Source organism: Siphateles boraxobius, unplaced genomic scaffold (assembly GCF_051911475.1).
Source record: "Siphateles boraxobius isolate OS27281-9 unplaced genomic scaffold, OSU_SipBor_1 42, whole genome shotgun sequence".
NCBI classification, from domain to species: domain Eukaryota; kingdom Metazoa; phylum Chordata; class Actinopteri; order Cypriniformes; family Leuciscidae; genus Siphateles; species Siphateles boraxobius.
The window spans coordinates 1,690,668-1,716,345 of record NW_027509053.1 but is presented as its reverse complement, the minus strand read 5'-3'; the positions used below and the strand labels follow the sequence as shown (position 1 = coordinate 1,716,345).

At 41.3% G+C, this 25,678-nt stretch overlaps 1 protein-coding gene across 1 annotated transcript in view; it reads right to left on the bottom strand.

Moving 5' to 3' along the window:
* The window catches only part of LOC143707657 (FGGY carbohydrate kinase domain-containing protein-like), a 45,476-nt gene that overhangs the window by 4,608 nt on the left and 15,190 nt on the right, over nucleotides 1–25,678 (bottom strand). Inside the window, exons 5-7 of the mRNA XM_077200044.1 lie at nucleotides 24,972–25,060; nucleotides 16,808–16,939; nucleotides 16,519–16,700 (exon numbers count right to left, since the gene is read on the bottom strand). Of these exons, the coding sequence (XP_077056159.1) occupies nucleotides 16,519–16,700; nucleotides 16,808–16,939; nucleotides 24,972–25,060 (403 nt within the window). The remainder of the gene's footprint in view (nucleotides 1–16,518; nucleotides 16,701–16,807; nucleotides 16,940–24,971; nucleotides 25,061–25,678) is intronic.

Genomic DNA, 25,678 nt, shown 5'->3' with positions numbered 1-25,678 from the left:
ATCCCAAGGTGATATAAGGGGGAGGGGCCAGGCTGTTGAGTTCGGGATAACAGCTAAAGGGGGGTGTCCATGGCAGGTTTTTGAGTTATTTATTTGTTTTTATATTTTTTATACTAACTCCTTATTTTTGAGGATTTCTTGGTTAACTTCCACATCGAATGATTACTTGAACTGTATATGGCTATTGCTATACTTTACAATCTGTCTTAAATTGAAACAAAATCTCACAGATCAAGAAGCTTAAATTTACCTCTTGGAATGTAAGGGGGATGATTAAAATAGTTAAACTTAAGCAAGTGATGACGAGGATTAAGCAACTTGAATCCTCTATAGTATTCCTTCAGGAAACTCATTTACTTAAAGAGGAGCTCCAAAAGGTACAAAGAAGATGGCCAGGTCAGGTCTTGGCTTCATGTTTTTCTTCCCATTCGAGGGGAGTTATGGTGTTGATCCATAAAGCCGTACCCTTCCAAGTAAATAAGAACATTACAGACAAGGCTGGTAGATATCTGATAGTGCAGGGAACTTATATGAGTAAAAATATTAATTTGGTTAATATTTATGCCCCCAATGAGGTTAATCCTGCATTTTTTGAACATCTTTTCTTATTGATTGCCTCACTACCTGGAACAGTGATAGTAGCAGGTGATTTTAATTGCACACTTGATCCGGTGCTTGATCGCTCTTCAGGACTGGATAGCTCTCACTCTCAGGGTAGAAAGAAAATAAGACAAGCTATGAAAGATTTAAATCTATGTGACCCTTGGAGAACACTAAATCCTTTAAAAAGGGAATACTCATGTTTCTCTTCTTTATCTAAAACCTCCTCTCGTATAGATTATTTCTTAATTTCAGTTTCTTTATTGCCTAATATAGAAAGTTGTATATACGATAGTGCGGTTTTGTCGGATCATTCCCCCACCTCATTATTTTATTTAGACACTCAAACAACAAAAAGTTCCCCTAGATGGCGCTTGCAGACTAGATGGTTGCAAAACTCTGAATTCGTTAAATTTGTTGGTGAACAGATAGACCTGTATTTTACAATAAATACGGATCAAACCTCGGCGGCCATTAGATGGGAAGCCTTTAAGGCATTTATTAGAGGCCAAATGATTAGCTATACTAGATCCAAATTTAATAAAGATAGACAAAAACTGCTTGAGTTAGACACTGAAATCAGAGATTTAGAGAAAATAATAAACCTAGATAAATCTGTGCGAATTAAGCAAAAATTATTAGCATTAAAAGCGGAATACGAGGAACTTTCAACACTAAAAGCTGAAAATAGTATATTAAGATTGAAACAAACTTTTTATGATCAGGGTGAGAAATCCAGTAAACTGCTGGCCTGGCAACTTAAGAAATTAACATCAGAAAAAGCTATTAATGAAATTATTAATGGGAAAGGAGAAATTACAACGGATCCGGCTGAGATTAACTGTACATTTGTATCGTTTTACAAATCTCTGTATCAAACCGAATTTCCAATAAGTGCCTTTACTCAAAACAAATTTTTGGATGGGTTGGATATTCCCTCTATTTCCAAAGAGACAAAACTTGAGCTAGATAGGGAATTGGAATTAGAAGAGGTTTCTAATGCTATTCTTAAAATGAGGGGCAGTAAGGCGGCGGGTCCGGACGGACTCCCAATCGACATTTATAAGGAATTCAAAGATAAATTAATAGGCCCGTTACTGGATATGTATGTAGAAGCTTTTCAGCGAGGATCTCTTCCTCCCTCGTTGAGAAGTGCCCTGATCACTCTTATTTTGAAGCCAGGAAAGCCATCTGTAGAATGTGGGTCATATAGACCAATCTCACTTTTGAATACAGATGCAAAAATTATTGTTAAAGCCTTGGGGATGAGACTTGAGAAGGTCCTGCCTCTGCTGGTGCACTCAGACCAGAATGGCTTTGTTAAGAATCGTCAAGGTTTCCACAATGTTAGGAGGGTACTCAATTTGGTACATGCCGGGAACGGTGCCCCTGATATGGCCATCCTGTCGCTCGATGCCGAAAAGGCATTCGACAGACTTGAATGGCCATATCTGTTGGAGGTTCTTGCACGGTTTGGTTTTGGTGATAATTTCCGCAGATGGATGGAAATTTTATTAGTTGATTCTACGGCGGAGGTACTCACTAACAATCTTATCTCACAACCATTTAAATTAAGTCGTGGTTCCAGACAAGGCTCGCCCCTTTCGCCTCTACTCTTTGTATTATCCATGGAACCGCTTGCAATAGCAATTAGATCACACCCTATAATACGCGGTATTCATTCAGCAGTTTTAGAACACCGTATTGCCTTATATGCTGATGATACTATAGTGTTTCTATCAGAGCTTGGAAAATCGATACCTTCCCTTTTAAAGCTCATGGGCATGTTCGGTGTTTTTTCTGGGTTTAAAGTAAATAAAGACAAGTCATCAATCATGTTTCTAAATGAGCAAGAGAGAATTAATCCAAAAATAGTACATCCTTTTGTTAACGCGGTTAATGGTTTTGATTACCTAGGAATTAAAATAACCCCCAAAATAGGCTCACTTAGTTCAGCCAACTATGAACCTTTAATGGCGAAGGTGTCTGAGGAGACGACTAGGTGGATGACCCTGCCCCTGTCTTTAATGGGAAGAATAAATGTGATTAAGATGAACGTATTGCCGAGATTTTTATATGTCTTTCAATCGGTACCACTTGCCCCTCCTCCTACTTTTTTCCAAAAAGTGAGTAAGCTTCTTTCCAATTTTGTCTGGAGCAACAGGAAGCCTAGACTTCGATTGTCCCTTCTATACCTGCCCTATGACAGGGGGGGGCTACAATTACCAAATTTATTGTGGTATTATTGGGCTGCTCAAATGAGGGCTCTAATGTTCTGGTTCTCTAGAGATACGAATTTGCCTTGGTTACAGGTTGAAATGTTGGCTGCAAAAGGCTTGACACTTGACAGCTTTTTACATTCAGCACCCCTTAAAGAACTAAAAAGAAAAACAGACAATCCATTTGTGAAGAATACCATTATGGTCTGGTACGAAGTTCATAAATTTCTTGGAGAGGCCCCATTGTTGTCTTGCTTCTCCCCGATTTGGGGGAATGAATATTTCACTCCAGCTAAAAATGATATGGGGTTTAAACTATGGTTGAATAAGGGAATAGTTAGATTGATGGATTTATATGAAGACAATATTTTAATGTCATTTGACAATCTGGTATCAAAGTTTCATATACCCCGGAAACATTTTTTTAAATACCTGCAGCTCAGAAGTTTTATTTTTTCAAAACTAAAGAATTCTGTGCAACTCCCTTCATTATCCACACTGGAAACCTTTTCCACACAAGACTGTTTCAGTAAAGGGCGAATTACCCAATTATATAATATACTGATACAGAATCATAAAGAAAATTCTGAAAATAAAAGACGAGCATGGATGCAGGATTTAAATAAAGACATTTCATCAGATGAGTGGGGTACAATATGTTTAAAAGCACAAACTCAAACTATAAATACTCGTTTGAGACTGTTACAATATAATTGGATAATGAGAACTTATATCACACCTGTGAGATTAAATAAATGTAACCCTAGTATTCCTGACTTATGTTTTAAATGCAATAATTTCCAAGGCACATTTTTTCATTGTGTGTGGGAATGTGGTGAGGTACAAAAGTTTTGGAGCAAAGTGACTCAGTATGTATCTCAATTTACTACTACTCCTATCTCTTTGAGTCCGGTAATATGTGTATTGGGTGTCTATGGTGAAGCAGCAGTGGATTCCAATGGGGACAATTGCTCTCTGCCAGTCAAAGAGAAAAAACTGGTGGATTTGTGCCTACTTCAAGCCAGGCGTTCAATTGCCCTTTGCTGGAAGAATACAAGTTGTCCTTCCCTTGGACTTTGGCTGAAAAACTTGATATCCAGTTTGGCCCTTGAGAAGCTTACATATGTGATCAAGGGGAAGTCTTCTGAATTTTATGAAATTTGGGAGATGTTCTTGAGATTTGTTAAAGAAGGAGATATTGAAAATGCTATAGATGTGTGAAGTTGTAGTATATAATGCTGAATGGGAGTGTGTGGGATATATAGCACTGTATGTTTAAGGAATTTTATTATTATTATTTTCTTTTATTTATCTATTTATTTTTATTTTTACTTTTTATGACTGCCAGAGTTATTGTGGAGGGGGAGGGATTTGAGTAAGTTATGTTTGTATTAAGTGTATGTTATGTTCTTATGTTAAATGTGTTGTAAAATTCAATAAAAATATGTCAGCAACAGCAAAGTAGTGTGTATTCTTGGTGTGCTACAAACTAGCTTCTCTTTTGCAGAAATATTAACACATTTCTTGTCTTCTCTGGCCAAATATGACACCTCTCCTGACTCCTGACTAATTTATTAGATGTATGTAGGTCTGTTATTGTAGGGACATCAACTTTACATTTTCACACTAAACATGGTGTGGAACAAAACGTGATTGTGATTGGTTGCGTGACGGGCGAGTCAGTCCTTGGCTGATATTTTTTATTCTTAAATACGTGTAAGTGAATGTGTTTTGTCTTTTAAGAAACCTTTATAATGGTCATGATTCATGTTAGTTGATCTAACGCATAATGTTCGCCATGTTAGTACGCACCGCAGTTCAGAGAATTGCATCTGTCAGATTTAGGCCTATAGCGCGTCAATTCATCCACTTCTCCCAAAATACATGAAAGTGGCCAATGAAGTGTGAGAAGAATAGAGAAAATTTTATAGTTACCTACACAATATGCATATAAACACGTCTTCAATTTATAATTGAAAGGATTGTTATTGCTGCTTCCATGGACATCGTTGTGTATTTTACAAACAATAAATGTATTGTTTGCTAGTAGGTAGTCTACTTATGTGTCTAATCACACCGGCGTGAACGATCGTACGTGTTAAAGGGTTAACTAGCGATCACGTGCGGTGATGATGCTTCTTACGTCCGTTTCGGAGAACCAGAGGGAAGTATTTCAACCGACAGCTGAGGCATAAGTGTCACCGAAATCTGCGTTTTGATTCGGTCCGAGTACATGCCGGTTACTTATGGCTCGTTTCCGAGCGGTGCGGTACGGTACAGTACAGTATGGTACGCAATTATTTCCGTTTCCACTGTCAAAAGCCATACCACTTTTTCAGTACCCTTCCGTTGGGGTACTTAGCACAGTGGTACGGTACCTAAAGGGTGGAGCTAGACTCACTGCAGAATGTTGATTGGTTGACAGAGAATAGTCACTTGCACGTGCTAGAAGGGGAATGACAACATAAGAAGCACCATTTTTTAATATACAGTTGAAATATATTACTGTCATTGTGTCTCAAAATGTCGTTTTAAGAGTTTTTCAGGTGAGAATGTAGTTGTTTAAAGCTCAAATCTGTGGTTTATTTATAAAGATTTATGAAAATTTGATCTAGGTTGTGAGATCCATTCCAGGCGATCACAGGGCGTTCGGCGCTCATGTACCCCGCCTGGAACAGCCTTTACTCGGCTAGTCGTTCTGATGTTTGCCGCTGACGTCTCTGTAGTGGTTAAATATGAGATATAATTCGTCTTGTGTAGACCTAACGGGCGATCTTTGGTCTCGTGAATCTATAATTTGTTCCCTGGCCAATGGTTGAGGGCTAAGTGAAGTTTCAAAACTTTATATATTTAGGCTATTTAACTGTACTGTTGTAACGTTAGACTAGAGCGCTGACTTTTGACTGAATTGTTTGCTTTATTTCTTATTGTATAGCTTCTTGTACCTTTTACTTATACTTCTATAATGGCTATTATTGATAAAACTGAAGTTTAACAAAAAGAGACAGAGTTGAGTTTTGTCATTTTTAATTTTATTACAGTGAAGATGAGCACTGTAATGTTGTTTACTGCAACATTTGTTGTTTAGTACAAATGCACATATTGCCTGGACCATATTAATAATTGTAATATTTTTAAAATTTAAATGAAAAGAGGCATGGTTGTTTTATATTTCGTTTTGTTATGAATAGGCTAACGTTATGCATGCAGTGAATATAACCAATACGCATTGCCTGAACCCCATTTGTGTGGCTATGATGTTTAAGATTTCTTTAACCCTCTGGGGTCGACAAACGCGCCGGCGCGTTTTGCTCGATTTTTTTCACATACAGTAGCAGGAAAATAGACTTAAAATACTCTGTCATGTGACACGCCCACAGAGCGCGCGGTATTCAAACGCAAATGATCTGAAGCGACACATGCAAACGTGTCAACGTCCCTCATAAACGCGATAACACAACAAATTTAATCATCAGATTAATGTACCTTTTCGGCTTGTGAGGCTGTGACTGTGAGGAGTAATCCTGGGAGATTTACCTCAGAACATGTACTGGTTTATTTTCATTTTGAGGGGCGACCGATCTAGCCGAGAATTGTGAGTAGCTACCCTAAGTATTTTATTCTTGTGCTTTGTTCTAATGTCTGTAAATGCAAAAAGACTTTAAATTTGAATCACGTTTCTGTGTGTGAATGAATTAACGGCACAGATGGGCGCTGTTGTTTATGTGTAGCCTACTATGTTACAGATGAAATATGAAAGATAACTATGGGATCAAATTCCCGCCAAATTTATTGCGGCCACGGATCAAAATATAATAAGCGTGATTCAAAAAATAACAAGCATGAATAAAAACTTTAAACACATTAAAAAATATTTTTCACAAAAAGTTTATTTTAAACTTTACAAGGACTTTTAAGCAGTAAAGCTATCTGAACTCTGGACATATACAAATAATTAAATTCCTCTTTTTTGAGGTAGCCTACATTTTAATGCGCACACTGGTAATTGGTGTTAGACAATGGCTCATGATTATCCTAAAGCAGCTCTAAAACATCATGCAGTTTTGAAACACTACATTTCTTTGCTAAAATTAAGTTAAAAACGACCATTTTACCCGTCTGAAGAATTTAGGACTTTGACCTTTCAACGCTACACACAGCTTTTATATTATTTAGTTCCATTACAGACAAGGCATACAGTGCAAAAAGTACAAGACGAATACAAAGGCATTTGTGGTACAGTTCAGAGTATGTAAAACAAAGAACAACAACTAAAATTTAAAATAAACCTGTAGCCTTTGTAAAAGGAAAAAAAGCGCACAGCCTACCTGGTGATCCGTTACAGTTAAATACGGCATCCTGAAATATTTTCTTGATTGTTGTTGTTTAGCGATCATATAGCCTAGGTAGCATGGTAAATTAATTCTAGACTAGATAGATGTACCATTTGACTAAAGATTAATGAAAATGATAGTGTACAGAGGAGATTACAGAAACCAGGTGGATTTGATATGCAGTGATTTATTATAGTTATTGTGTTCATTTGCATAGCTACATAATTGCATATTACTTTAGGATTAATGTTTTAAATATAGCTTCAATTTTTAATACATTAACATGAAAATTATTGAAAAGATCAGGGATAGGTAACGTTTCTGAAGTGCCGCTGTCCTGCAGAGTTTAGCATCAACTCCGATAAAAACCTAGCTAGCAGTATTAATAATCCTAAAGATGATGATTAGCTGGTTCAGGTGTGTTTGATTAGGGTTGGAGGAGCTAAACTCTGCATCCAGGAGGACCGACATTGCCCTTCCATGTCATAGATTAAATATGAAAGTAAAACGGCCAGTAGGTGGTGGCAAGTTACTGTCTTTATAAGTGAGTCATTCATTCAAACTTCTCGTTCAAATCAGGGATTCTTTAATGAAACACTGTTGTGTGGCTCGCAGGTGATCGACGCTCACAGTGCAAGGTCCAGAAGTAAGGCCAGGGCTTTAAAGATGAACTGAACTGAAATTTGAAAATATGTGATATAACAGATGTATTTTATTTATTCTCATTGGTACAATTATTTAAATGGCAGAATTTGTTGAAAGGGATAAAATGGTACTTTGAAAATGTTGTTGTTGTTACACAAGCGCCATGTTGGATTTCAACATTCAACTACGTCACTGGAATGGTAGGCTACTCCGATGCTAACCAACACTATCAGAGCTAGCTTCTCTCTACCCCATGCCTTGGCAACTAAATTATTCTAGTCGTTATTTCTAGTGTTTAATCCTAGGTACGAGAGACAGATGTGTTGAAAACATCAATGAGTACATGAAGCGTCTGACATCAAATGTTTTATTTAGCTACAAGTCCAACGCATACTAGGATCCTTGATGTTCAGCTGAGGGGAAAAGATGTAACGTTAACGTTAGTTCACTGCACAGGATGGGAACGGAATCTTATTCATCCTTCCCAAATGCCCCCTCGCCCAAAGAGTGAACTGCCGGTACACTGTTAACCTTAACAGTCTGAGAAAAGAATATAAGTTAGCCTAGCCTAGCCCAGTCGCCAATTCGTAAAATACACTGTTACATACGAGCTACTTATGGGACGCTCCAGCGTCTCAGCTCGGACATCCCTTAGAGATAGCTTAGCCTCCTCCAACATGTCTCTCTCACCGCACAGCATCCGAAATGAACGGTGCATGGTGATGCATTTTCGCAGATCAATAAATGTTCCAGGTTGACCTCTTTTCAACAGATCGACTCCGGTGCAGTGTCCATACTCCGGCAGCGCCCGCGCCCACACCAGTCACTTCCCCCCAAACGATCCTGTACTGTATGTGGAGCCTGAAACTGGTCGTCCTCCATGTGGTGGTAGTCAGATACAACTGGCATGTCCCTCACATGCTCAAATGCGTAACTCATGCCATTAAAATGACTCATTTTCGTGTGTGTATATAGGACTTGCAGCTGTTGCATATATACCTTCGCGGGTCCTACCATGCCAGTGACGTCATCGAAATTGCCAGCGTAACAAACGCAATTTTTGTGCTGCTTAAAAAAAGCTATATTGATATTTTTAGTTACAATTTTTAATGTAAATTACTTTTAATTGTCATAAACAACATGTTATCAACGTTGATTCTTTTCAGTTCAGTTCATCTTTAAAGGTTAATATGATGGATCGTCAGACAGGCACAACTGTCAACTAACGACACAACAGGTCGTCGTCGTTAGAGTGACGAATTTAACGATAATGGATCGCCAGGTAGACGTAACAGGTCGAGTTGCAGGCACACATACAGTTTAACGGTGTCCTGCCACGGAAAGATTTTTGCCAGCTGAGCTGATGTTATCTTCACCTGTAGCTACGAGAGAACATCAGTACAGTAGCGCGAGTCGCATTGGAGTGATGTCAACTCCCCTCTTCGTTTGATTGGCTAGAGGAGGAGCTGTCAATCTAGAACTAGTGGACCAATGGTGACGCTTAAGCCCGCCCTAATTTACATGAAACTCGAACTGCAACATTTGGAAGAGCAAGCACAGAAGATGGAAAGATGAGCGAAGAGGAAAACAGCACAAGCGTACAAAAAAATAAATTATGAGCAGAAAATGAAAGAGAACGCAAAGTACAGAGTTATAAAACCAAGGAAAACATCATTTTAAAGAAAGCATGAACACAAGTTTAAGTTTTGTAAAAAATATTTTTTAATGTGTTTACATTTTTTTTCCATGCTTGTTATTTTTTGATTCACGCTTATTATATTTTGATCCGTGGCCGCATACATTTGGCGGTAATTTGATTCCATAGATAACATTTCGTAGTTTTGGATAGATTATAAAGTTTTTATTCTAAAATATCAAATAAGCTTTTGTCATCCAGTTTCGGCTCATATTTTAAATATATAGTAGGCTATGTTCTGTCAAAAATAAACTCATCAACTAAGTTGTTATTATAGTGTTTGTTCCAATGTAAGCTATATAAAAACTAATGAATCCTTAACTTTAAAATATGTATGATAATACTGTAGGATAATACTGAGGAATACTTGATCAACGGCTTATTTTTCCACCTGAGATTGCCACCACTAACCTACGACCAGATATTGTTTTGTGGTCTGGATCAGCACGCATTGTTCAACTGATAGAGTTAACAGTGCCATGGGAGGATGCGGTAGATGAGGCATATGAGAGGAAGAAACTGCGGTATGCTCATCTGGCCACTGAAGCAGAACAGCGAGGATGGAGAGTCCAGGTTTATCCAGTGGAAGTGGGTTGTCGAGGTTTTGTGGCACACTCTACAACCCGGTTCCTCAGAGACGTCTGATTCAGTGGCCAAGAGTTGCGTCGTACAGTAAAGAACTTATCTGAAGCAGCAGAAAGGAGCAGCAACTGGCTGTGGTTGAGACAGAAAGATTCTAGCTGGCTGTGTACAGGCCGCCATGCTACGGTTTCGTAGAATTCTTGAAAACTTGAAAGGTCTGTTGGTTTATTTGTATAGGTTGTATAGTATTTACAGTCATTACGTTCCTGTGTATATTGCGTGAATGACGGGTGGTTGGGCAGATATTGTGTTTTGCGGTAGGTGGTATGCCATACGGAACCGTTGCCACTGAAACTGCATATTAACGCACCAGTGGGGCTCGACAGCCTTAGTCAAACGGGTTGGCGCGTATGGTTGGGTTGCGGAGAGATTGTGGTTAGGTCTCAGCAGCAACTGTTGGTTATTTGTATAGGTCGTATAGTATTTACAGTCATTACGTTCCTGTGTATATTGCGTGAATGACGGGTGGTTGGGCAGATATTGTGTTTTGTGGTAGGTGGTATGCCATACGGAACCGTTGCCACTGAAACTGCATATTAACGCACCAGTGGGGCTCGACAGCCTTAGTCAAACGGGTTGGCGCGTATGGTTGGGTTGCGGAGAGATTGTGAGATTGTGGTTAGGTCTCAGCAGCAACTGTTGGTTATTTGTATAGGTCGTATAGTATTTACAGTCATTACGTTCCTGTGTATATTGCGTGAATGACGGGTGGTTGGGCAGATATTGTGTTTTGTGGTAGGTGGTATGCCATACGGAACCGTTGCCACTGAAACTGCATATTAACCCACCAGTGGGGCTCGACAGCCTTAGTTGAGCCCTCTTGAGGTGTCGTGGGCTAGTCGACGAAACACTGAGGACGGAAGGTGCCCACTTGAAGACCCTAGAGATGTTCCCTACTCCGCTCAATCCAGGGGGTTGTTATGGGGGGACCGCACTGTGGTTGCAGCCGTTGTGTGTGCTGACGCGCAATATTAACACCAGACAGAAGATTCACGTCACCAGATGGAAAGAAGCGTAAATGGATGGAGAAGCATAGGTTACTGTAAAGCTACGTCTTAGTTGGTGATTATCTTGGCGAAAGCCGAGTACAAATCAGCATGAAGTTTTAACATCTACTCTCGTGTAATGGAAATCATGTAGTAAGTTTTTTTCATTCTCAAGTGAATCGCGTTTCTGTGTGTGAATGAATGAACAGCAGAGATGCGCTGTTTACCACAACTCGCAAAAAGACAGTTTAAATTTGAATCGCATTTCTGTGTGTGAATGAATGATCCGCTTTTAGCAAACTATATTGCTATACTGAGATGAGTAAAAATCGACTGAAATATGTTGAAATAAAATGTATTTGTATAAGCAACGTATTAAACTGCAAATTAACATTTATATTTCTTATAAAAACGAAAGACCTATGTTACAGACATATGAAAGACAACATTTCGTTGACTAGTTTTGGATAGATTATACATTTTTACTGTAAAATCTTTGCCATCTCAAATAAGCTTTTGTTTGCCAATTTTGCTCATATGTTAAATAGCCTATAGCAGGGGTTCTTAACCTTTTTGATGTCGGGGCCCAAATTTTACAGTACAAAGTGGCCCAGGGCCCATTCAAATATTAGCACTGTATTGGTTTATTGATCTCACCATTGGTTTGATTTGTATTCAATAACTAAATGAAATCCACTTGCAGTTTAACAGGTTATTGTGTATGTAAACCTGCACATAGGCTACAAGATGCAAAACACACAACAATTCATGGAACAAATCAATCTGCATCAAGAAAAATTTAAAGGCTCAAGTCAGGCATATTAGCCTAATTAGTGCTGCACGATTAATCGTATCGCAATCGCGATGTCAAGCCAATGCGATTATATGAAGCAAAATGCTGCGATTTTATATGAAATAAACAAATAGGGCTATTAACGCAATTAACGCAGCATCTGTTATTTTTGTCATCCTTTGGCTAGTGTTACATGATCCCGCTCTTATACGTGCGAATGCTTTTGAACCATTCATGCGCGACAAGACAAAAGAGAATTTGCTGTATCACTTGAATCACTGCCTGTGAAAATGTATATAAATAAAAATAAAAACAATAAAATGTGTTGCTTAAATAAATGCATAATAATATTTTTCAAAATAAATAAGTTGTAAATTAAAATTTAAATAAAGTGCAAATTAAAAAGTATAGCTTTATAATCTGCAAAATAATTTGATAATTGTTTCAGCAGTCTACATTTTTGCATGGTAGAACCTGAAGTTGCTCTTCATATCTGTTATAAATGAACAATAACAATCACAACAGTCCAATTTGAACAAGCTACAACTCCCTATTTATGTTCCCCTCTTAATGAGACACTTGGGCCTGCTTCACAGATATGATCAGATCCAGCCTGGGTGGAATGGGGGAAAGGCTCAGGCTCAGAGTAGCCTCCAGTGTTGGCATTACTGCCACTAGTGGTGGGATGGTGCATTGTAACGGCTGTTTCACACCGCAAGCGTGAGCGGCGCTTGAGCAGTGCGTCAGCGTAACTACATCGTCACTGCAGCTGCAGACACGCGAGAGTATTCACACTGGAAGCGTTTGTACAGTGTCACAGTAGCGGCTCCAAAGCTACATATAAGCGAACAATTATTTACAAAGACAACTATACATTTGATTTTAGAAGTTGGTAAACCATATAAATGTCAGTAAACAACAAAACAACCAAGAAAACAGCTCCAATCTTGTCGTTTCAGTCATAGCATATTTTCAATAGGTTTACAAGAATGCAAACTCCGCAGATAAAGCACACACACACACAAAACCGCACACTCGGGTTTGATTTGGGTTGTGCTAGCCTATGTACCTGTCTGTGTATTTCATAAACTAAAAGAAAGTTTTTATATAATATTTTCTGGCTATTTTACTTTAGTTTTTTTAGTTTCACCCAAACTGAATTTGCCTATATTCCTTGCCTTTTTTGCCTACTCTAGTTCTTGTTAAAACTCACTAGACATGCTTATTCTGTGCATTTTGGGCACTTTTTGTGTGAAATAAAATTTATTTTGTCCATCTAAAGTGTGCTTTCACTTTAATGGAGCGTGAGCATCGCAGCAAAAATAGACTCGGCGCCGAATCCCCCGCTTCACTGCTGCTCACGCGACGCTCCTGCTTGACGCTCACGCGCTGCTCCTGCTCGCAGTGTGAATGCACTCATTGATTAACATGCAAGAAAAAAATATGCGTTGCTCACGTGCCGCTGACGCTTGCAGTGTGAAGCGGCCGTAACTGTCTCATGGATAACAGTGGTCATTCTGGTGTCTTCAATTGATAACTAGTTTGGTCCCGCGGCCCACAGGTGAAAAACTTAAAGTTTTTTGCGGCCCTCCAGGTGGCGCTCGCGGCCCAAAAATAAAGTAATCAAATAATATGTTTTTATGTGTTTGTTCCAATGTAGCCTAGGCTATATCCAAAGTAATGAATCCTTAACTTTGAAATATGTATGATAAAATGTATACTTTAGTTTTTACAAAGAAAGATTGCACTTGAATTGTTGTTGTAATTGTAACATTTTTAATAAAAAAATATATTTACAAGGTAGATGTAAACAAACTATTAAAAAGTAAATATAAGCCTTTTCTTTAAATATTTTTTATTGAGTTTTATTTGTGACAAATTTGGGGAGAGGATACTGTTGTAAACCTTGTTCTTCTTAAGTGTAGAAAAACTCAGAAGCGAAGACCAGGAAACTTGGCTTATCTTTTAAGCAGGATTCTTTATTTGCTTTAGTCCGCTTCGTCCAAAATCTTACCCAAGTCTAACTAAGGCAGTATACATTTTAGTTCATATACCCTTTCAGGGGGAGGAATTACATAAAGGTGGAGACACTCTGAAACAAAAGCATGTAAATGAGGCATACAAGTTTAGGAACTTGCCCTAGACTGAGAGTGTTACCCATCCTAATCCAATCAGCATAACAGTGTAATGTAAATATCCTAATCCAATCGATGAATTTGAAATATGAATATTGAATATGATGAATATGAATATGATGAATTTGTCGCTGATTAATGATTTGGACATTAAAGTACTGCAAGCTAACCCTACGCAAGGTGAATTGATTCATTGGTCTGCGAACAAAGTAAAACCAGATCAAGCTGGTATTCTGAGAGACAAGCAGGGTAGAATCGCTCTACCAGCATCCACCGTTGTAATGCTGTGCAGGCATTATCATGGTGTATCACACGTGTCAAAAGAAAAAGTGATACAAAATTTGAATCAATCATACTGCATAGCAAACGTTCAAAAGAATACTTTGTTGATATTGGATGCTTGCCTGGTGTGTGCACGAACAAACAGACACAAGGCAACCCGCATGAAGCTTTACCGCATCCTGAGGTTCCTTTTTAATATTTACAGATCAATTTTACACACATGCCTCCATGTGAAAATCACAAATATTTGCTCATGATTGTTGATCGATTTTCTAAGTGGCCTGAAGCTTTTCCGTGTGGTAAAGAAAACGCTCAGACGGTTGTAAAGGTTTTTGCAAAAGAAATTATACCGCGTTTCAGTATTCCAACCGTTATAGCGAGTGATAATAGAACTCCGTTTGCTTCAAAAGTCACACAATTGTTAGCCAAAGAGTTTAATATTAATTGGCACTTCCACATTCCCTATTCGCCGCAATTATCAGCTAACGTAGAACAGACAAACAAGACGATAAAAGAACGTCTCAGTAATGCGTGTCTAGATACAGGCAGAAATTGGGTTGATTTGCTGCCTGCCGTATTGACGGAAATGAGAATGTCCCCATCAGCAACCACAAAAATTTCTCCATTTGAAATTCTGATGGGTAGACCTTTCCCGACCCCTTGGGTCAGAGGTCGCGCTGGCAATCTCTCCACAGGTGACACGGAGGTGATCATCTCGGATTACGTGGATTCCTTAGTTAGAACGTTAAAAGGCATAAATGGTGATGTTTCTCTCTCTCTCCCTCTTCCTTCAGAAAAGCCGACTCATCCTTTCGTTCCAGGACAACAGGTGCTGATAAGGTGTCTGAAGCCCACGAAACTCGGTGAGCCGAACTATTCAGGACCATCCACTGTTATCGCTGTGACGAGGACCGGTGTTCTGACTGACCACCAGCCGCAGTGGGTCCATGCTAGCCGGGTTAAGGCAGCTCCATCCCAGGGGAACGCACAAGCCTATGTGGAAGCACTGATCGAAAGGAGAACGAGGAAGAGAAGTAGACGAAGAACGAGATTGCTGATTGAGATTAGCAATAATTATAACTGAATCTATTAAGATTCATCGTGCTATGAATACTTTTGATTTTTTTTTATATGCTTTGATGAACAGAACTGTGAAATATTAATGATTTTGAAGGAAATGTTTGATTGAAGAATATTGCATGTATTATTGTACTAGAATGAATATGCTGAGAATGATGTGATATGATAATTCTATTATGTGATAATTATCTTATCAAAGGGGCCATTGTTAGAAATATATTTTCTCCCTCAGCATAAATCTATAACATAAGAAGGATTCTTTGTTCAGCCTAAAACTGACACGTTTGCACATTCTTTTCTATGTATGTAAAGTTAAACATCTGGTAAAGCGTTTTGTCTCCCTCCGGCGCTGGGGTTGTGAATTGTTTATTCATAATAAAAGACCAATAATTGGGGCACTTCTCGTTTGGACCATTTCATTTCGATTCTAACACACCCTTATAGGCACACCCACCTTGAGGGCAAGGCTTTCCTATGTACTAATGTAGCAAAACAGAGATATTAAAAGATCACATTCAATACACACCTTATTGATGATGCATACTGTGTACAGGCGAGCAGATGAAACGTTCCTCAAGTGTTTTCCCATATAAAACATCTCGGTTACTAACATAACCTCGGTTCCCTGAGATAACAGGAACGAGTATTGTGTCTTTGCTAGATGCTATGGGGGAAAATTCCTTTTTGTCCGATTTGTTGAAGCCTTTTATTCAATAATGCAGTATTATTGCACGGCCATAATAGTGCGGAGATGCACGCACGCTATTGGCTGGGCAGTGGGAACGGCACATGTCTATGGCGAAGTGGCACATCTCCGCGAGCCAATCAGGTTGCGTCCTGCCGAACAGAGCGCAGAGCCGGCCAAAGAGGGCGGGGCATCTGCCTATAGCACAGCTGTCTACGCAATACTCGTTCCCGTAATCTCAGGCCCACTTGCTTGACCGATGCTAAGGCTAGCAAGTGTGCGGTCTTGAGCGAAAGTGCCCTTAATTCGGCCGACTGTAGCGGCTCAAACGGGGGCCCCTTGAGGGCCCTGAAGACTGTAACAGGACTGATAGGTCTCAGGAAGGTGTTGTGAGGGGGCGAGGCAGGTTGAGCATCCTTGCCCACTTCTGGAAGCGAACAATCAAATTGCTTCTACCCAAAATCTGGCCGGCCACAGGAGCATCTAACTTTGCTATGGCCGCCACATAGACGGAGCGTGGAGGGGTACGACACGCGTTCAGCAGCACTTGTAGGAAGGAAAATAGGAGCGGTACATCACATGAAGTAGGGTCTTGGCTCCATGCTGAGCACCATTTGGAGAAGACAGAACACTTAAGTACGTGGACGAGTCTCGTGGATGGGGCTCTGGTCTCAGATATAGTGTTTAGGACACTCTCGTGGATAGCCCACATGGATAGCCCATGGCATTGGCCATGGGGCTGCTGCTAGCAGCTGAATCATCTCGGGAAACCAAGGCTGGGTCCACCAAAGGGGGGCCACCAGACAGACTGTGCATCTCTCCTCTCTGATTCTGTTGATGACCTGAGGGAAGAGCACGATTGAGGGAAAAGCATAAAGGGGAAGACTGGGCTATTTGTGGGCCATGGAATATTGGGCAGTGAGAGTTGTCTTTGGAGGTCAACCTCTGCCCTGCCGAAGACACTCCAAATTGTTTGAATCTGGGGCTGGAGGGCCCATTCTCCCGGGGACACATTGAATCAGGGAGCAGACATGCTGTCGCGAGACAATCTGCCCGGCACGTGCATCGCTCTCAGCAAGCACAGGCTGTGTTGTGCCCAAAAGAGCAGACGTCTGGCTACCCTATACAGAGGCTTCTACCTGAGTCCAACCCTGGTGGTTTATCTCCACACTATTATGGCTGTTCAGTAGCACTGCGTTATTGAAAAAAGGCTTCAATAAATCATTTAAGTTTTCAAAACTAAGTTTTCCCCCATAGCGTCTAGCAAAGACGCAATACGAGTAAACGTTTAGGAAGGAAACCAATATAGAGAAAATTCTTAAACATTTAGCATTGTGTTAACATTCTGTGCTCATCTGCATCATCAATAAACTGTACACTAAATTTAATCTTTTAATGTCACTGTTTTAGTATGTTAAGGGGCTTGAAGTGTTTTGAGTGTGTTTTTCCATTCCACTGCGCTACATCTTGCATTTTTAACCACAAAAATGTGTTCTGTGTGAATGGTCTCTTAGACTGGTTTGTTTTGCAATTATGCTTTCAGTATTGAATAAAATCTAAATGTATTTTGTCCAGTGCATTCTGGGATTTCCTTCCATATTAAAGATAGATGTGATTGACTCACCAGTCGTCCCGTGACGCTCTGACCTCCCTCATTAAGCCACAGTCCCGGCAGCATGGCGGACAGATATGGGCCCCAGACCCCAGGGACGAACAGCGGCTGTGTGCTCACCTGAGAGATACAGACACACGCTGACATCAACAGTCACATGCTTTGAACACAAACAAGTACAGGAACTGAAGCTCACAGCCATGTGACATGAGGACGTCCCACATATGACAGCCAAACGGGACGTGACTGGTTGCTCTTCACAGGGCAGCTGGTGTCCCCTCACATCGGCCCCGATGACCCCTACAACAAGACAATAAAATTACAGAAAATATAACTGACACTACTACATAAATTTAAACTCACAGATCTTACGATAATTACCCAGCTAATTAATCACAGTACAGTAACACAATTGTTTTTGCATTGCAATATGCAAATGAGTCACTATCTAATAAAATATGCACTCATATGCATATATTTCCTGTCCAGAAACCTGAACACTGGATAAAGCCAGATTCATCATTTTTATTTGATTTTGTTGACATATTACTGTTTTTTCCAGCAGGGATTTTGGATTTTTCTTTTTATCACTCCATAAATCAGAAAAGACTGTCAACAGACAGAAACAAATACATTTTCATCCTGTTTTTAGCAGTTGTATAAAAATGTTGCATAAATGTGGTGAATGATATATGAACAAACTTTCATATAGATATAGATTTCATATAATCTAAATTTTTGGCGTGTGTGAAGCTGCTGAATTGGAGATTTCGGACTCAAGTTCACCGTCTTTAAAGATTAAAATTTACAGACACTAATAGATAAAGTGAAATAAAATAAGCACTTGTTTTCTTTCCACTAGTTTGAAAGAAGACAAGCTATGGAAGCAATTAGAGCTCAAAACTGACAAGTGGATGAAAAAACCCTGGTTTTGCCTGTAAAATCTTGCACTAGTTTACATGTTTTGCCTGTTTATTTATTGCCATATATCATCTGAAGGTTTAGATTAAGCAGGTCAGGACAGTTATTACAGGAACACTGTGATGAAACCAAGAAGAGGCTGACTAAACATCAGGGCCATATTAGGAGCACACAAACACTACAATGCTCCTCCTGTGTCAACTGGATTTAAAAAGCCCCAATTATGCTTTTTAGTGTATTTCCTTTAATGTAGTGTGTAATAAATATGTTTGCGAATGTGAAAGATCTGCAGTTCTCTTACAAGAGGTTCTCTCGTATTGCGTAAGCTAGCTTACGCTACGGGGAAAGTCATCTTTGCTCGAGATATTGAAGCCAAAAATTATCCTTAATTTTGTATTTATTGTCAACGTAGTGCAACAGCCAGCAGACTTAGAGCAGGCCATCTTGCATGCTCATTGGCCACGAATGTGTGGGGTCACGGGGTTGCTTAGCTTCCTTCAAGAGAAGTTGCGTGCTCATTGGCTGCCCTGCGGCAACTGCTGCAGCCTACCACTGAGCCTCGCGCGTGACGTCACGTCCAATGAGGGCGCTTTGCGTCCCGCCAAAATGGGGGATGACTTAGCGTATAAAAGCCAGGCTCGTAGGCTGCGTCACTGATTTCATCATCTTCAGCGAAGCTCTCCGCATCGCGGAGTCAGTCAGAGATAGAACTGTTAACTCGCAGAGCTGTGCTTCTCAGCCATCTGGAAAGCTTGGGTCTCATGGTCAACTGGACCAAGAGCTCATTACTGCCCACTAGTCAGTCAGGTTTCCTTCCTAGGAATAGAATTGGACTCTGTGGCTATGACGGCCCGCTTATCGACACAGCACGCGCGCTGTGTTCAACAGCTAGCCGGATCTTTCCAGGAGGGCAGCATTACACCTCTGAAGACATTCCAGAGGATGCTAGGCTGTATAGGCTTATGCGGCTGCCCCAAACAGCCCCTTGGCCGATTCCGGTGAGGAGAGATCTCCTCTCTCAAGCCCGCGGCTCAATCTGGCATCCCCATCCAGAGCGCTGGTCTCTGCAGGTATGGTTAATCAACGGATACCCGTTGTACTGCCAGAAGGAGTGATGAACACGATTACGCAAGCCAGAGCTCCCTCTACGAGGCGACTTTACGCGTCTAAATGGTCGTGTTCTCCAAATGGTGTGCTGATAGAGATCTAGACCCACGAATGTGTGGGGTCACGGGGTTGCTTAGCTTCCTTCAAGAGAAGTTGCGTGCTCATTGGCTGCCCTGCGGCAACTGCTGCAGCCTACCACTGAGCCTCGCGCGTGACGTCACGTCCAATGAGGGCGCTTTGCGTCCCGCCAAAATGGGGGATGACTTAGCGTATAAAAGCCAGGCTCGTAGGCTGCGTCACTGATTTCATCATCTTCAGCGAAGCTCTCCGCATCGCGGAGTCAGTCAGAGATAGAACTGTTAACTCACAGAGCTGTGCTTCTCAGCCATCTGGAAAGCTTGGGTCTCATGGTCAACTGGACCAAGAGCTCATTACTGCCCACTAGTCAGTCAGGTTTCCTTCCTAGGAATAGAATTGGACTCTGTGGCTATGACGGCCCGCTTATCGACACAGCACGCGCGCCGTGTTCGACAGCTAGCCGGATCTTTCCAGGAGGGCAGCATTACACCTCTGAAGACATTCCAGAGGATGCTAGGCTGTATGGCATCAGCTGCGGCTGTGCTTCAGCTGGGCCTCCTGCGCATGCGCCCGCTAAAACGCTGGCTGAACACCCAAGTGATAGTTCATACAGGACCACCATGTACTGGTCCGCTCGGACAACATGTCTGTGGTGTCCTACATAAACCGTCAGGGCGGCGTCAGATCCAGAAACCTCTGCCATCTGACGGAACGCCTTCTTATATGGTCTCAGGGCCGCCTGCGCTCGCTGAGAGCCGCGCATGTGCCAAGCCACTTGAACGACGGTCCAGACAAACTGTCCAGGAACTACGTTCCCCTAGGGGAATGGTCCCTGCATCCCCAAACAGTCCAGTTACTGTGGCGCCTCTTCGACAAAGCGAAAGTCGACCTGTTTGGGTCAAAAGACAACACTCATTGCCCGCTGTTCTTTTCAAAGAACGAGGATGCGTTGGCCTAAATCTGGCCCAGCCTCCCACTTTATGCTTGCCCTCCGGTCTCTCTGTTACCACAGGTAATCAAGAGAATCAGGGAAACGCGCCACTCGGTGCTCCTTATAGCCCGCGCTGCGAGAATCAAACCTGGTTCCCGGAGCTTATGCGGCTGCCCCAAACAGCCCCTTGGCCGATTCCGGTGAGGAGAGATCTCCTCTCTCAAGCCCGCGGCTCAATCTGGCATCCCCATCCAGAGCGCTGGTCTCTGCAGGTATGGTTAATCAACGGATACCCGTTGTACTGCCAGAAGGAGTGATGAACACGATTACGCAAGCCAGAGCTCCCTCTACGAGGCGACTTTACGCGTCTAAATGGTCGTGTTCTCCAAATGGTGTGCTGATAGAGATCTAGACCCACGAATGTGTGGGGTCACGGGGTTGCTTAGCTTCCTTCAAGAGAAGTTGGATAAGGGCAGGTCCCCACCCACGCTTAAAGTCTATGTGGCGGCCATCGCAGCGTTCACTGAGTCGACGCGTGGCCAGTCAGTAGGAAGGAACTAGCTCGTCATTCGCTTCCTTATAGGAGCTAGACGGATGAATCCCCCGCGACCCTCGTCGGTTTCCATGTGGGATCTTTCACTGGTCCTAGAGGCCCTGAAAGCTTTCCCGTTAGAACCATTAAACTCCGTGGACCTAAAGTACCTCTCGCTCAAACCCGTTTTTCTGACAGCTCTGTCATCAGTTAAACGTGTGGGGGATTTACACGCGCTATCTGTTAGCGCAGCGTGTCTTGAGTTCAGGCCAAATGACTCTAAAGTCATCCTCAAGCCAAGACATGGTTATGTCCTTAAAGCTTTGGGCACCGCCTTCAGAGCGCAGGTCATTTCTCTTTCGGCTCTGCCAGGATCCGATAGTGAGGGTAATGTGGATCTCCTCTGCCCCGTCAGGGCGCTGAGGGTTTACATTACGCGCTCCGCCTCTTTCAGGCGTTCGGAACAGCTCTTTGTCTCGTTCGGTGGGCGCACCTGGGGTCTCGCCGCCGCTAAACAGAGCCTGTCCAGATGGATAGTGGAAGCTATCACATCTGCTTATAAGTCTAAAGGTCTGCAATGCCCCTTGGGCATCAGGGCGCATTCCACCAGAGGCGTGGCCTCGTCGTGGGCTTGGTCCAGCGGAATTTCCATTCATGACATTTGTGAGGCGGCAGGCTAGGCCTCTCCCTCCACATTTGTTAGGTTTTATAACCTGGAAGTTCCCGCCTTGCAGGCTAAACTTCTGTCAGTGTGAGCAGTGTGTTTGTCCTGCCCAGATGATCATGCGCAGACTTCTCTCACGCGACGTTAGCTCTCCTGGTTGAGCTGCACTATATAGTGAATAGTAATATGGACCGGCAACGCCGCTCTGTATACCCTGTATGTGCTTATAACATGTGCTGGCCCGCATTGCTGGCCACCTGTTTCCAACTTATCTATGTTCCCCGGGAATCCCTGGGACTCATGAAGTGGAGGCTGGGCGCACGGCGTTGACGTAGTGTAAGCTAGCTTACGCAATACGAGAGAACCTCTCGTAAGAGAACGATACTTGGTTACTAACGTAACCTCGGTTCTCTCTAGAAGAGGGAACGAGTATTGCGTAACCTGACTGTGCAGGCGTCACGAGCGTTTTTCGCTTCAGCTGCTGAAACCAGTGACACAGCCAACGAGCCTGGCTTTTATACGCTAAGCCACCCCCATTTTGGCGGGCTATGACACGTAAGGGCGCGAAGCGCCCTCATTGGACGTGACGTCACGCACGAGGCTCAGTGGTAGGCTGCAGCAGTTGCCGCAGGGCAGCCAATGAGCACGCAAGATGGCCTGCTCTAAGTCTGCTGGCTGCTGTACTGCGTTGACAATAAATACAATATTAAGGATAATTTTTGGCTTCAATATCTCGAGCAAAGATGACTTTACCCATAGCGTAAGCTAGCTTACGCAATAGTCGTTCCCTCTTCTAGAGAGAACCGAGGTAACTTTAGTAACCGAGTATCGTTTCAATGATCAAAGTTCCGATAAATTGATTTTTTGTCTCCAAAAAGAAAGCGATTCTGAACCGATATGAGTCGTCCTGTAATTCCAGTCTCACTTCCTGATATGGTAAAACCCACGGTATTGTTAATGTTCGCATCCCAGTGTATATCAAGAGCTGAGATTCAGATATGATAATGAGGGTTTGGTTTCAGACCAATCACAGCAGACTGGGCCATCTGACCAATCAGAGCAGAGCAGCTCTCAGAGAGGCGGGTTTTCGAGAGACTGAATCCTTGATCGAAGCATTTCAGACACAGAGAGAAAAAAGCTGATGCTGCAGTGGATATTATGAGGAAATTAAAGTGTTCCTGCTTATTCTTGTTGTTTACAGTAGAGGTCGACCGATAGTGGATTTTACAGATACAGATATTTAGGTTTGACCGTACATGCCGATAACCGATTATTCAACCAATATTTTTTTTTAAATGGATACTGGATTAAAAACAAACATAACACTCCAGTAAAACAGTGCTGAACTGAAATGTGCTAAATTAAATAAATATATAAATATGAATATATTAAAATGAGAAGTTCTACATAACTAACTATACAGAAAATAATTTAGACATTAAAATATTGCAGATATGTGTTTCTTTAGCTATAACCTAGAAACATAGCCTATATAAATTTCATAGGTAACACTTTGGAAGTCCCATTTGTTAACAAGGATGTATTAGCTAGCTTTCATGAACTATATGCATTATGCAATATATGTTTTACTGCATGTATTAATATTTGAGCAATACAATTGTACCTTTATCATTCATATTAGTTCATAGTACATTAACTAAGGTAATAACAGATAAAATAAAAATTAAAACTCAATTTAAAATGTATTAGTAAATGTTGAAATTAACAAACTAACAATGAATAATACTTATACAACATTTATTAACCTAAGTTAATGCTAAAAAATGTAATCTTATTGTAAAGTGTTACCATTTCATATAAATCCAAAGAGTCATGCTTAAAGATGGCCATATTTTAAATATCTGCAAAGGCCAGAGCATTAAAATTACATAAATGTAGACCTATATTACATGTATAGTCTCTTTGCTTCTATTTTAGAACACATGATGATTGTTTAATCAAAATAACAATATGTGTTGTAGTGATAAAAATATAAAGACCTGATCTATTTAGGAGTGAAGCGGGTTGTCGAAGGTCACACACTCAAACAGAAGTGGAGTGACACCGTATTTAACGCAGTGTAAATGCATTCATTATGGCCTTGGTTACACTGTCAGTGAAATGAGCCCAAATTCAGATTTTTTGCTCATATGTGACACAGATCGGATGTGTTATATGACTGTGTAAACAGGGAAAAAACGCATGCATTCGGATATTTCGAGATCTGTTTCAGGCCTCGTTCATATGTGGAAATAAATCAGATATAAATCATATATGTGCCAATGCGACTGTCATGTAAAAGGCAGGATTTTCTGAGGCATTACGTCTCCGCGGTTTAATGACGAGAGACAACCCCGACACGCATCTGCGAAGGGACGGATGGTGTCGTCATAGGAGAGGAATGTGGACACACGATGACACAACATATCAAAAGTTGGCTAGCTCATCCTAACATTTCGGACCCACTGCTTCTCGTTAAAGCCCGCCACAATCTCATGAAAGAAAGATGTCTTTAATAACTTTTCAGGGAACAAGTTTCAATCCCTTAAAAGCCTATGGAGGAGTGATCCAGCTCTCAGATTTCATCAAAAATATCTTAATTCGTGTTCTGAAAATGAACGAATGTCTTACGGGGTTGGAACGAGGGAGAGTAAATCCTGACAGAATTTACATTTTTGGGTGAACTATCCCTTTAAACAAGTTTTAGTGTTTTCTTCTTCCCTCATATTTAAAATATATAAAATATTTATGACATAACTGTATATTTGTTTGTGTTCTTTGTGCAAAAAAGCTAAGTGAACCTCAAGGAACATGTTAAAATCTTTTGTAAAAATCTGCTTTAAAGATTTGACTTGGCTAAAGTGGTTGAAGTGATGGATCTGATTTAAAGAAGTAATTTCATATACATTACTGTAGTCAATTACATATATTGAGCTGCATCAGCAGTTTTGTAGATCTACAACCCTAAAGTTGTTTTATCACAGAATGAATGTCGTCTATGAAACAGTTGTGCGGATCCTGCATCTCACCTGCATAAGGACCCTGTAGCTTTCCAGGATAGAAAGTCTGGAAGGTCAAAGAAATGTGCCGCGTCTTTCCAACAGGTTTCCTGCAGATTCTAACCGCAAAAGAAGAAACAAGCGTCTGAAACACAAGTGTTTATAGTTCTCTCGCTCTTCCTCAGGATCCCAGCGCTCCTCACCTCTTTGAGCCACAGTAGTGTAGGGTCTGGACCAATCAGACACACACTAATTATTCATATTCCTCACCTGTATCATGCTTCCTAGCAAATTAATCCTCATTTAATGACTCACACTTTGATGTACATCACCTTCTTCTAGAATGCAGTGTGGATGTGTTATAGCTATTTTAGCATAAATGAAGGTATAATCATATTATGGGACAAAGATCCGTAAATCAACTAAGAGCCACTTTCCCTCTCAGACATGTCCCCTTTCTGATTGGTCGAGTTCAACCCTTAGGGGAGGATCTTCTCCAGGCCTTATTAGAGACAGTCCACATGTGACCTCCCTCTCTTAGTTTTTTCATCCAGCCGCAACACTGTTCTGGTGAGACTGGGGAGCCCCCTCCCCCTCCACGGGGGCCCACGGGCCCAGCAGGCCTCGATTCCAACCAGATCCGGCCTCATGGAAAAGAGAGAAGACTCTCTCACAAAGAACCAAGGACAATCTCAGGAGTTTTGGAACAAAGACTCCAACCAACAAAGACTCCAACC